A 12,181-nucleotide genomic window follows, 5' to 3' on the forward strand; every position below is an offset into this window, starting at 1 on the left:
TTAGCAAAAACGATTATTAAAAAGACGTGACATTTTTTACAAACTAGGACTCATATATAACGCTACTAAACTGATCATGATAACCTTATTTGATCAAGTCGCGTTATCAACATTTTATCTGGCTCTTAAGGTAAGTGGAATATTTTTTTAGTTGGACGGGTTGATTTCGGTTTCCTATTTTCAGAGAATGAATCTCTCAGCATATAAATGTTAAAAAATAATATACTGTAGGACAGCCACGTAAGCAGGACTCTTCGAATAAGAATTGCCTACAAATTAGGGGAAATTTAGGATTTCTAGTGAGGGCGGGGGGGGCAACCCCCGAGGCATCCTACCCTCAATAGTCCATGTCATTGGACAGAAATTCTTAATTGTCAATGAAACATTCCATAGAAGCTAATTGGGCCAAGTAATCTTACCTAGATCAATGCCATTTAAAAATACTCAGTCCATCAACTAAAACCTGTACACATAAGAACCCTTCCCCTCAGAAAATTTGAAAATAGTTGGCAATTATTCTTTTTTCCAATTCCCCTCCTCCATAAGGAAGTGGTCTACGAAGTTTTAAGATGGTAAAGGTTTAAAAAAAAGTTGTGTAACAGTTTATGCTTTTTTTTAATCAAAATACTGGTCACAGCAATGCCTAACATCTACAAAAATGACTTCTTTTCGCAACTGAATGTGGCCAAAAAGGAGTACATTACCCCTGATTATGTACTTACCACAGAATATAATTCTGGTGATCCCAAAGAGCATAAATTGCGGCGATAAGGGAGCGTATTTCAGAGAAGAGAAGCCAAATAAAAAAAATAATATTAAAATACGGGCGAAGTAAAAAATAAATATCTCAAATTGTGAGAAAATCAAAAGAATAACCAAATGTTTGGAGGGGACACGGAATCAAAGACTTCATTAGGCCGCGTTTGTGCATCGGTTAACCTATATTCTTTCTTTCGAATATTATACATTTAGAAATTTAAATATCCAATTTTTGACACAATTCATAACCCAGTACAAAAACCTGTTTTGGACAATAAAGCATTCCCAAAGAGGGGGGATCAGATTTGCAAATGACCATACCTGAAAATAGTGGGGAGGTGGGGACAAGTTAAGCCTCGTCCCTAAGAAAAATTTAATAATAAAAGCTTACTTTTCCGTGCTTTTAACAAAACCCCTTCCTTCACAGAGGCCGGACCTCTATACATCTATTACCAAATTACAAATTCGGTCACATGAACAATTTCCACAGTTATGTTGTGAGTCACTGCACCTATTTATTAGATACCATATAATGAAACGGCTACATACCAGAAAAACAGTAGCGTTTTAAGAAAGCGTCGGAGAGAGTATGAAAGTGTGAGCAGGTACAATTTTGGTAAGGTATTGTTCAGGAAGACATTAAATTGGCAACAAAGGAGAGAGGCCAAAAGGTCAATGATAACGATGGAGATGCCAACTCAGTACTTAATGACGCAATGCTAACGATGATAACAACCATGGCGTGATTATTGATTTCAGTATTTGCCAATAAACATCGTCTTTATGGTCAAAAATTTAACTTATGGTTAACACGAGCATGCTCTCAAAACACCCGAATACAATATTAGGTGTATTCAATCCTTAAACCCCTATTCTACAAAAGCGGTTTGCAGTATGGAGAAGGGTAGCCTTTAAGAAACATGGCTATGCTGCTGTCTTGAACACTTGAGAAGTACCCTAGGTTTAGATAGAGGAATTACTGCAATTACTGCTTTGCCAGAAGTTGTGTTTTACAAAATTTCAATATTTGCCCATAGTCATTACTGTGAAAAAGCCAGCTTATCGTTAACACGAATACGCCCTCAAAATAGCGGAAGACAATATATATAGATTGTGTATTTCCAAAGCCCAAGAGCCATTTACACACACAAATTTATGAAAAATAAAGAAATCACAACAGAACAAATTACGAAACACAAATTAACATGATACATAGCAAAAAATACCTTATGGTAATTTATCGAGAAAATAAATGTAAATCCAAATAATTAATAATAATTAATTGTAAAAACTTTTAATTGTAAGTATTACGTCTGTCCAGTCTCTAAACCACTATTTAAAAAAAGTGGCATGCAGGACGGAGAGATATGACCTTCATGAAACAGGGCTATATCACCCTCAGACGCTTAAGAAGTACCGTTACCCTAAGCTCAGATAGAAAAAAATTTTATGACCGAAAAAATTCGTAAATTTGTAGCAAAGAGTTTTATTCAAGCAAATTTGTTTGAAGTAGAATCACAGAAAAACACAGTTTACTTACAAAAAATATTGCGACTATAAAACTTTTGGTTATTTTACTGGCTTTTAAATTTCATACAAAAGAGCCAATCAAGTTTCGGATAGTATACGGTCACAGAGGTAAATCAAATTCAGGGGATGCATGGTTCCAGTTTGACATGGTTTTAAACCAATCAAGTTTTAACAAGAAGGGCTATTTAAGAAGACCACTCTCCAGAAAGAAGGATTAATGTGATTTGCTTACGAAAACACGTCACAAAAATAAGTCAATGGAATTCTAGCATATTCTCTGACACCAAAATGTAGGAAATATTCTCTTTTTTTCTTTGGTTGAATTTTCCCAACTCAATAAAAGGCTTGACAAAACAACTTAAATTGCACAAATTGGCATTTCAGTTGACATAACAAGCAAATATTAATTTTCTGCGTATATCTATATGAACATGAAGCTACCAACTTCTTGCACGCAGCTGATAAGTCTGGCCTAAAGCCAACAAGTAGGCATACTTGACCTAGAATAAAAGAAAATGATAAAACTAACCGCTACTATCCACTTCCCGTCGTCTCTTGGAGCCGAATTTTGATGATAATTTTATGGAATTTTTTTCATTTTCATCCCTTTTTCGGCTAAAATCCTTTTGCCTTTGCTTCTTCGGCAAATTGACTACTTCACTTTTTGACGAGCTTCCATCTATAACCGAGATATTTTAAATAATTAAAACCAGAAATAAAACCAAACCATTCCCAGGAATAACTGGTTTTGTAAATATACGGAAACAATACATATTAGTACTGTAGCTAAAACAAAAGGTAATAACTTGCATTTTCACAATATAACAGGAGAGCAAAAGTAGAATGATGAAGTTTTTTGCGAGAGCACTTTTTTCTTTGAAGATTTAAACAAGTCAAATGTATAAAAATACTCACGCCACAACTAATTTTTTGCACTTGTCTCAGGACACAAATTCTAAAGCTGTTCCTGGCAATCGCTCCGGTTTTGATTCATTTATAGAAAGAGCTACAAATGCCCTTTCCTTTTATGCATGGCGCAAGAAAAAGAAAACATAATATTAATATTGTTAATGATTATTGTATAGAATAATCATATAATAAAATGTATACTATTTTCTAAAAATATAATTACTGATATCATAAATTATTAAGATCGTTTTACGCATGGTGGTATTGGGTACAGAAGCTTTATTTTTCAAAAATGGCACGAATTTATTATCAAACTTCACTATTGATATTATTATTTCATTATTAATATTAAAACCAATTTAACAATTTAAAAGACACTTTGCCATAGGTTCGGAAGTGCTATCATCTCCCTTTAAAGTTATTTCTATGATACCGGTTGAATTTGTTATTTCATTACCTGAATTTATACCAAGCAGAGGAAGGGCATCACATGCAGCGCCGAAAAGTTTTTGTTTTCTAAATTCTAAAGAAATTGAAGCTTTAGCTTAATATTTTTAATTACTGGCTTCAAAACCAATACATACCAACTTTAGTGAGATTTGAAAATTATTCAACCTGTATTCACGTACATATTTTGTTGACGGAATTTTGAATCGAGATTTTAGTTTATTATTAAACTCAGCAAGTCAGAATGGCAGGAATGATTTAAGTATAAGAGATATTTTACCTATGATTTTCATTCAATCTGCCCATGTTTTGAGTTTAAGACTTTGGAATATCCCCCCCCCACCCCCAACAAAAGAACCATGTAAAGTTGTAAATACGAAATTTCCTACTTAACTTTGGCAGTTTTCCACTCATAAGGTATCATGAATTGCCCCTCCCCCTCCCCAGGAAAATGAATAAAGACACACTATGCAAAACCCAGAAAGGAAAAGAGCGTTCATTTGGACCATCTAGCCTTGATGATCCATATAAATGCATTTAAAAACGATACCTGAAAATTCTTCTACCACAGATTTAGGTTCTTTCTGTTTCCTATTTGCATTTGCAGCTTTCTTATCAGTAATCACTTCTTGGTTTGCCAAAGTTCCGTTGCACTGTTTCCTGTCTTTTGAATGAGTTTTAGTACGTAATCCTGTTGCTAAATCTGTAAAACACAAAATTGCAATATTCTGCATAATATTAAAACGTAGGCATAAAGAAAAACCCAAAATTCTCATTTGTTTTGAAATACGCTTCCGTTTTTTAATGGTAAGCTCTAGGGGGGGAGAGAGGAATCAAAATTTATTTAAGCAATACAAGTTACCTTTTGGAGCAACGATTTGAACTTCTTTGAACAGTTTTTTTTTACCGTATGTGTAAACAGTTGAAGCCTGTAAGTGAATATTCTTCCAGGCGAGGAGGTGGGAGTGAGTATTTATGGAAAGTGCAAATCCATGCCAAAACTTGCATATTGTCATTTATCTCTACACCATTTTCAAATGCTTTAACGGGGGGGGGGAGGGTGTCTTTGAAACAAATTTGAGTGTGATTGTATCACCCCAGTCCATGAACAAAATTTCAATTTCTTAATACGTTATATCAGTCTTTTACCCTTCTGTAGCTCTTCAAAAAAATATGTACCTCAAGGAGTTCCTGTGCAATATAGCCTACACGAACAGTAGGTTATCTCACTTAGATTCTCAAGGTAAGAAGAACTTCTAAAAATAAATTCCGCCGTAAATACAAAATTAAACCACAACACTGTTCATATCACTACAACCGGAGTGGGAAGACATCACCGCAAGTTCAATCTTAAGAGATGACTAGAAACTCTTTCTGGATGCCCTTTGTTAGCTTTGCAGCCACGGGAGAATTTAAGGTATAATGTAAAAGTGCAGTAAACATAAATCGTGAACAAATGTTAACGTGTGCAAAACTTTCATGACCTAAAGGGGGGGGGTATTTATGACTGTTAACCTCTTCAAACACTTTAAAGCTGAATTCTTTGCTGCGAAAATATTTAATTCCGCAACCTTGAAATATCAGCAAGAATGTTTTTCTAAAGGCCAGTTCCTACATGTGCTTAGCTAGACATCAATTTTTTGACACTACTTGGGACAATCGGGACTTCTTATAAAAGAAGAAGCAAATTATGATCGGTCAATAATGATTAAGCCTAAACATTAAAGTCTAGATAGACTTGCGTGTGAACCCGACTTAAGGCAATTCTGACAAGATTAACTACCATGCTTTACATTGTTTTCTTTCATTGAAGTTATTTTCTTCACTTCTTCCGTAAAAGAAAAAGAATATTTCATTATTCCAATTATTGATTTCATTTTTTTTTCCTTCGTTTTGCTCTAGAGCTTAACTATCTATTCACAAAGAAAAGCTAAGTTTATTAGCCATCAGAAGACAGAGGCTGTTTCCTCTCCGAGTGGCTAGACTTTGTTTGGAAAGAAAAGAGCTTTGATAGAGAGCCATTCCGGGACAGAGAAGCAAATATATATATATATATATATATATATATATATATATATATATATATATATATATATATATATATATATATATATATATATATATATATATATATATATATATATATATATATATATATATATATATATATATATATATATATATCTTTATAAGTGAGCAATAATTGTGTATTTATTTATTTGTGTATTTTTTCTTCAAAATGGCTACACATTTTTCTCGGGAAAACTGGTATCTTGGGATATTTTCGCATAAAAAAAACGATCTATATAGGTCAGAAGTCAGAAAAATTCGTTAAGAGCCTTAATTTTGGTCTTTGCAAATGACGTCATGTACTATGTTAGTAGATCATATAATCATTTCTTATGACATCATAAAAGCATTTTCTTATATGATGTCATGCATAGCATATATAAGATTTTTGAGTTTCCAACGCATAAATTATTTATATAACACAATGTACGTTGAAAGGCCCAAAAAACGAAAATTTTTAGTTGCAGTTACTATAAATGATTATTCTTCGGAACCAACCCCTGCACTATCAAACATGATAAGATTTGAAAATTGACTCCTGGACAATCGATTGCGACAACACCAATACGGGCATCTAAAGCAAAAGTCAATGCTAAATTGTCTAAAGTAATCAAAATCCAAAAACGTGTAAAAAATGAAAATGAAGAGATAAGATACGGGCGGTCGGAAGATATGCGAAAACGACAATCAGAGCGTGTCCAAAATGAAATAAAGAGGAATGACACACGCGGTTAGAAGAACAGCGGTGGCATATTAAAATTGAGAATAAAGAACCAGGACACACGTAGTTAGATAAATTGCGACGCCAAAATTGGGAGCATGTCGAAAATGAAAATGAAGAGAAAAGAAACGCTTAGTTAGAACACTGATCACACCAAACATGTCAGCGAATAAATGAGACAACCTGAACAATAATAATCAAAACATTTTAAAATTTAAAATCATAGAGATGGTGATTGGGTTTGGGATTTTGAAATGCATAAGCTCATCAATGCCTACCATGCCTTTGTTAAAAAAAAACAAAGGTTCGACGATATGCATTTCATAATGACGAAAGACAAGCCGAGGTAAAACGAAAATACAAATTTATTTCAAAAATCGTTTGACACATTTTGTTAAAAATTTTAAAACATTGACCAAAACTGAGACATTCTGTCCAAAAACATAAGATTCTTATATCTTATTTCCTAATTAGGGCCTACCAGTATTCTATAACACAAATCAAATTTTTATAAATCAGAAACACAAAACACACCGCTTTAAACGCCAATATATTCAGACATATAGCCAGGAAAAATAAATACGTGGTCAGACGGTCAATCCTTTCCATTCTAAACAAACTACAACCCCTTCCTAAGGATCAGACCTGTGCGTCCCTGTGTTTGCTTGAAAAGATATTTAGGTGGTTTTGATAGAACAAAATCTACCTCATGTATATGGTTGCAAATAGTTGTACAATACCAAACAGAGCAGCTTCTCAATACTTCAATCCTGGATGGTTCGTTCTGCAAGTAATAGCACTGAGCTGTGTGCTTATGTGTATATCTTGTTAACTAAATAAACAGTGACACCTTTCGGGGTCGACACTTAAGTCTTCAGTTGGTATCTAGACTTTTTTGTATTCTCATCAATCTTGTGGTATCATTACACCTGAACAGAATGCAGACGTGATGGTGGACAGTGCACAAATTGCAAGGGTAGTGTTAACCCTCTCCCCTCCTCCACCCCCCCCCCCCAAGATTAAGGTGGAGGCATAACCTAAAATATTGAAAAAGCGACCTAACATACACTTTTCCCATGTTAGCCACCAATGCCCCAGCTAAATGCCAGGTCTGTATGTATCAACTATTATCTAATTTCTTTGCAGACTGAAATATTTTTTTTGTTTTTTTTTATCAAAAAAAAAATCGCCAAAAAAAAACAGAAAAAATCTGATAATCTAGTTTATTAGTGATGGATCTTTCCAAAACAACAACAAAATATTGCTAGAACAGAATGGGAAAAAAACCGAATATACAAAATATAAACATGTTAAAGTCAAGCCTGCAGGTGTCACTGTTTTCAAAACTGTTAAACTAATTTGCAGCTAGACCCCGGCGCCGCACCGATAAGGGAAGACCGGCGGCGGCGGGGCGAAAAATAGCAGCAGCGGCGCGCCACAGATGAATTTTTCGCGCCACCGCCGGTGAGTTGTCGGCGGCGCACCAACGGTACGATCAATGTTGACCGCAAACATTAATGTTTTCTTTCTCAAATCCCAGCCTGTGTTTACAAAAGATTCGGCCCTATTCATGAATAAAAACCTTCGCAAGTCGCTGACTGAACGCTGGTCTTCTTCGTTATTCATCAAGAGAAGTAGAAATCTGGAAGAAACGAAATGGTTGTGGCGTTTCAGAGCCCTTGCATAATAGGTGAAATAATACATAGATTCACCGTGGCATTCAATAAGATCCAAAGAATCTAGTTAAAAGGAGCACACAAATCGGATCGGATTTTTATGCTGATTTCAAATATATAAATTTCATCAAGTTTAGTCTTACCCATCAAAAGTTACGAGCCTGAGAATATTAGCCTTATTTTCAAAACAGAGGGAAAGCACCCCCGAAAGTCATAGAATCTTAATGAAAATCACACCATCAGATTCAGCGTATCAGTTAACCCTATTATAGAGATTCAAAGCTCCTATATACAGAAGTGTGGAATTTTGTAAAAAAAAAAAAATTCTGCCATAAGAAAGATCACGGATGCGTTTTTTTTTAACCAGGGGTGATCGTATCGACTCAGTGGTCCTAAAATATCGCAAGAGGGCTCATTCGAACGGAAATCAAAAGTTCTAGTGCCGTTTTTAAGTGACCAAACAAAATTGGAGGGCAACTAGGCCCCCTCCCACGCTCTTTTTTTACCAAAGTCACCGGATCGAAATTTTGAGATATTCATTTTGTCCAGCATAGTCGAAAAATCTAATAACTATGTCTTTAAGTGCAAATGACACGCCACAGTCCCCGGGGGAAGCGCTGCAAGTTGTGAACTTTGTCCATTGTTTACATATAGTATTTGTTATTGGGAAGCATACAGCCTTTTTTTTTGGGGGGGGGGGGTTGTGCTTAGGGGAGACTCTTCCTTTGGGATGGAAATCCCTGATGAGTAAATATTCTAGGGGAAATGTTACACTGAGGGGTTTTGACAGAATTACTATACGAAATTCTTTTTAATTGTCTCACATTCTCTTTGCCAAATTTTTTATATGGAGATGTTCCGGGGGGGAAATCTCAGGGCTTTTTTCCGTGCGTTTTGTTTTCTGGGAAAAAAATTCCACGGAAGGGGCCATTTCTGGAGTGACCGAGAAACCGATTTAACTGGATAACAAAATATTTTTTTTTTAATCGTCCAGGGTTTTCCAGCTGAATTAGACTAATTTTGATGCTATGAGTCTGAAAATGACCTTGGTTTCGCTCAATCAGGTCAGGATTTTTTGCTACAGAAATTTTTAACTAAAATCTATTTTGCGAAAAAAAAAATTTCTGCAGATCATCAGCTGAGAAACCCCTGGAGATTTTTTTCCGTTTTCTTCAAGAAATAACAGTCAATGTATCCAAACTCATAATTTTAGAGTTCACGGCAAAGTCGGCGTTTCTTTGATTCCCGTGTGTGAGTAGCTGCCGGGTTGTCTTTTCAGCAACCAGCAGTATTCCGAGATCATGACTGCGTCCCACCTTCCCTGGTACCTCTCCTTCATTTGGCACATGCTCTGATGGAACCTTTTTCCCTGCTCGTCACTCATCGCCCTAAGGTTTTCAGGAAACTTATCCATGTATGAGAACAGGAAGTACATCTTTATACTCATCAAACACCCGAGTCTTTGGAATGCCTCTATCCTGTTGCTGAAAAGTATGGCGTGGTTTGCTGCCTTCGTGTTCCCCAGGAAGTTGTCCACCACCAGCACAACCGATTTCCACGTGGAGTACTCTACCGTATTCATTGACTTTTCGAACTCTGTATCCATTATGAGCTGTCGTATGTGTGGGTCTTCGAAAATGCCGACCTTCAACTTCTCAATGGTCTGTCGAGGAAAGGCTCGGCACAGGTAGTTGAAGCACTTCCCATCCTTGTCCAGAGCGTGCGTGAACTACTTCATTAATCCAAGCTTCATGTGTAGGGGTGGGATCAATATTTTCTCTCAGTCAACAAGAGGTTCGTTTATAATGTTCTCGCCCCAAGTACTAACTGCTCTGGCACCACCCACTCTTTCTTTACATAGTGCTGTGATCTTTCTTGACTGTCCCACATACATATAAAGCATGGGTTCTTCGTGAAACCGGACTGCTGACCAAGTAGAAAGTTTGCCGTTTTGAAGTCGACACAGATGATCCACTGATGCTGCTCATATTGGATTTTGTCGAGCACGTACTTCACTGCTTTAAATTTTTCTCTAAGAGTCGTGGAGTGCACAAGAGGGATTGAAGCGAACTGGTTCCCGTTATGGAGGAGCACACTCTTTAAAAGGCACTTGTTGCTGTTAATGGAGAGCTGCCAATCTCTCGGATCGTATTGAGAAGCTTCAAGTTTACCAAGAAGATCGGCGACATCTCGGCAGTACACGTGGTCTTCCTCCTGCCAGAAGTAGCCCATATAGTCCTCATGCCTTCTACGAAAGAAAGTGATACGCATGTCCTCACCAAGTAGATCTTTCTCTTCGAGTCTGGAGGCTAACAGCTGGGAGGAAGTCTTCGACAAGCTGACATCTCAAACCAGATCATCAAGCTCAAATTGTGAAACGGGATGCAGACCATTTTGTGCTTTATACTCCTCTTCTGTATGTCCTGCCTCGTCTGCACTGGTGGCCTTGTCGTCACTGTCGGGAAGCTCTGTGAACGCTGATACAGGAATTTCTTCACAGTGAGAAACTGGACGGCTGGCATATGGAAGGTTGGGGTACTGAAGTTTGTTTTGATTCTTCCAGTTGATGCCAGTAATATTGATGGCGCAGAAGTAACAATCCGATGTTTGGTCTAACGACTCCCTCCAAACCATCGGAATCCCAACCATCCGTGAGATTTCCGCACCCTCTGTCCACCGCCGGAGGTATTCCATGTTCGTCTTGCACACCGTATGCGGTGCCCAAGACTTATCTTGGTCACCCAGTTTGAACTTCAAAGAAAGGCTTGTAGGTTCGCTTTGCAAATCCTGCGATGTTCCTCATGTCCACTGACAGCGTGTAAGCTCCGCAGATGTTGCAAAAAACGTCGGGATCATTCCTGCATGACCGTCGCACCGAAGCAATATCAATAAAGTGAAAGAAATAGAAAAATGCACAAAAATGTCAGGCAATGAAATTTAGAATCAATTTGATTGGCTAAGGGTCAATTAAATAACTTTACAATCATGCATATACGTATGCAGCTACTTTAGAGAAATGACATAATGTTGTAATCGATATATTCTTCAAGAAAAATTGGATTGAACTAAAAATCCCCTGATATTAGCATATGTATAGCTCGTCAGGTAGGCCTAGGGCTGTATCTCAAAAAGTTGATCTGATAGAGCAAAATGAATTCGATATTCGGACTCAGAACACCAAAATTAGTCTAAATCAAATGAGAAACCTCTAGTGATTTTTTGGCTGTTACCCAATGTTATAGATTAAGGTCTTACTCCAATGAAAAAAATGCTAAGGAGAATTTTTCAGGGTGAATCGTCCACAAGCAATCTTACAGAGAGGTGGGGGGGGGATTCTCAGCGAGGAAGGAACTGTCTGGAGGGAACTTGACGGGGGGGGGTTGCACTTTACGTTGGATGAAATTTCCACGGAGGAGTTCCGTGAGGAGGAGGGGTATATTTCATAAAGGGTGAGCCAGATTTGCCCCCTCCTCAATACCTTATTCTTTACGCTAAAGTTTGACTGTTTACTAAAATTGAAACACAGGGGCTCTTTAATTAGAATAGGAGGCTTTTTTAAAAGTGCTAACAGCTTTAGCGTAAAGAGCAAGGTATTGAGGAGGGCCCTTCATATCCGGAATAAATGTGCCAAAACTTATATGCAAATTGTGTTTTAATTTTTCATGCACGGTGAGCCAAAGTCGAACCTGCATTAATTGAAAAACGTTCAAAAATTAAATAAAAACAAGTTTTTTTAACTGAAAGTAACGATCGACATTAAAACTTAAAACTAACAGCAATTATTCAGTATATAAAAGGGGCTGTCCCCTCCTCAGCGCCTCGCTCTTTGCGCTAAAGTATGACTCTTTTTCACCACTCTACTTTTTAAAACAATAAAACACTTTAGCGTAAACTGCGAGGCGTTGAGGAGGGGACAGTCCCTTTCATATACGGAATAATTGCTGTTCGTTTTAAGTCTTAACGTCGCTCCCTACTTTCAGTAAAAAAAAACTCGTTTTTATTATTTAATTTCATAAACACGATACTTTTGTCAACATATGACGAACCGTGTATATTGCATTGTATGAGT

At 36.8% G+C, this 12,181-nt stretch overlaps 1 protein-coding gene across 1 annotated transcript in view; it reads right to left on the bottom strand.

The window, feature by feature from the left end:
* LOC148954198 (uncharacterized) overlaps window positions 1–12,181 on the bottom strand; it is a 68,926-nt gene that overhangs the window by 24,383 nt on the left and 32,362 nt on the right. The window contains exons 3-4 of the mRNA XM_089086976.1: window positions 4,196–4,348; window positions 2,819–2,968 (exon numbers count right to left, since the gene is read on the bottom strand). Of these exons, the coding sequence (XP_088943102.1) occupies window positions 2,819–2,968; window positions 4,196–4,348 (303 nt within the window). The remainder of the gene's footprint in view (window positions 1–2,818; window positions 2,969–4,195; window positions 4,349–12,181) is intronic.

Source organism: Artemia sp. Qi Xiang Cuo, chromosome 3 (assembly GCF_049724085.1).
Source record: "Artemia sp. Qi Xiang Cuo chromosome 3, ASM4972408v1, whole genome shotgun sequence".
In the NCBI taxonomy this organism is placed as follows: domain Eukaryota; kingdom Metazoa; phylum Arthropoda; class Branchiopoda; order Anostraca; family Artemiidae; genus Artemia; species Artemia sp. Qi Xiang Cuo.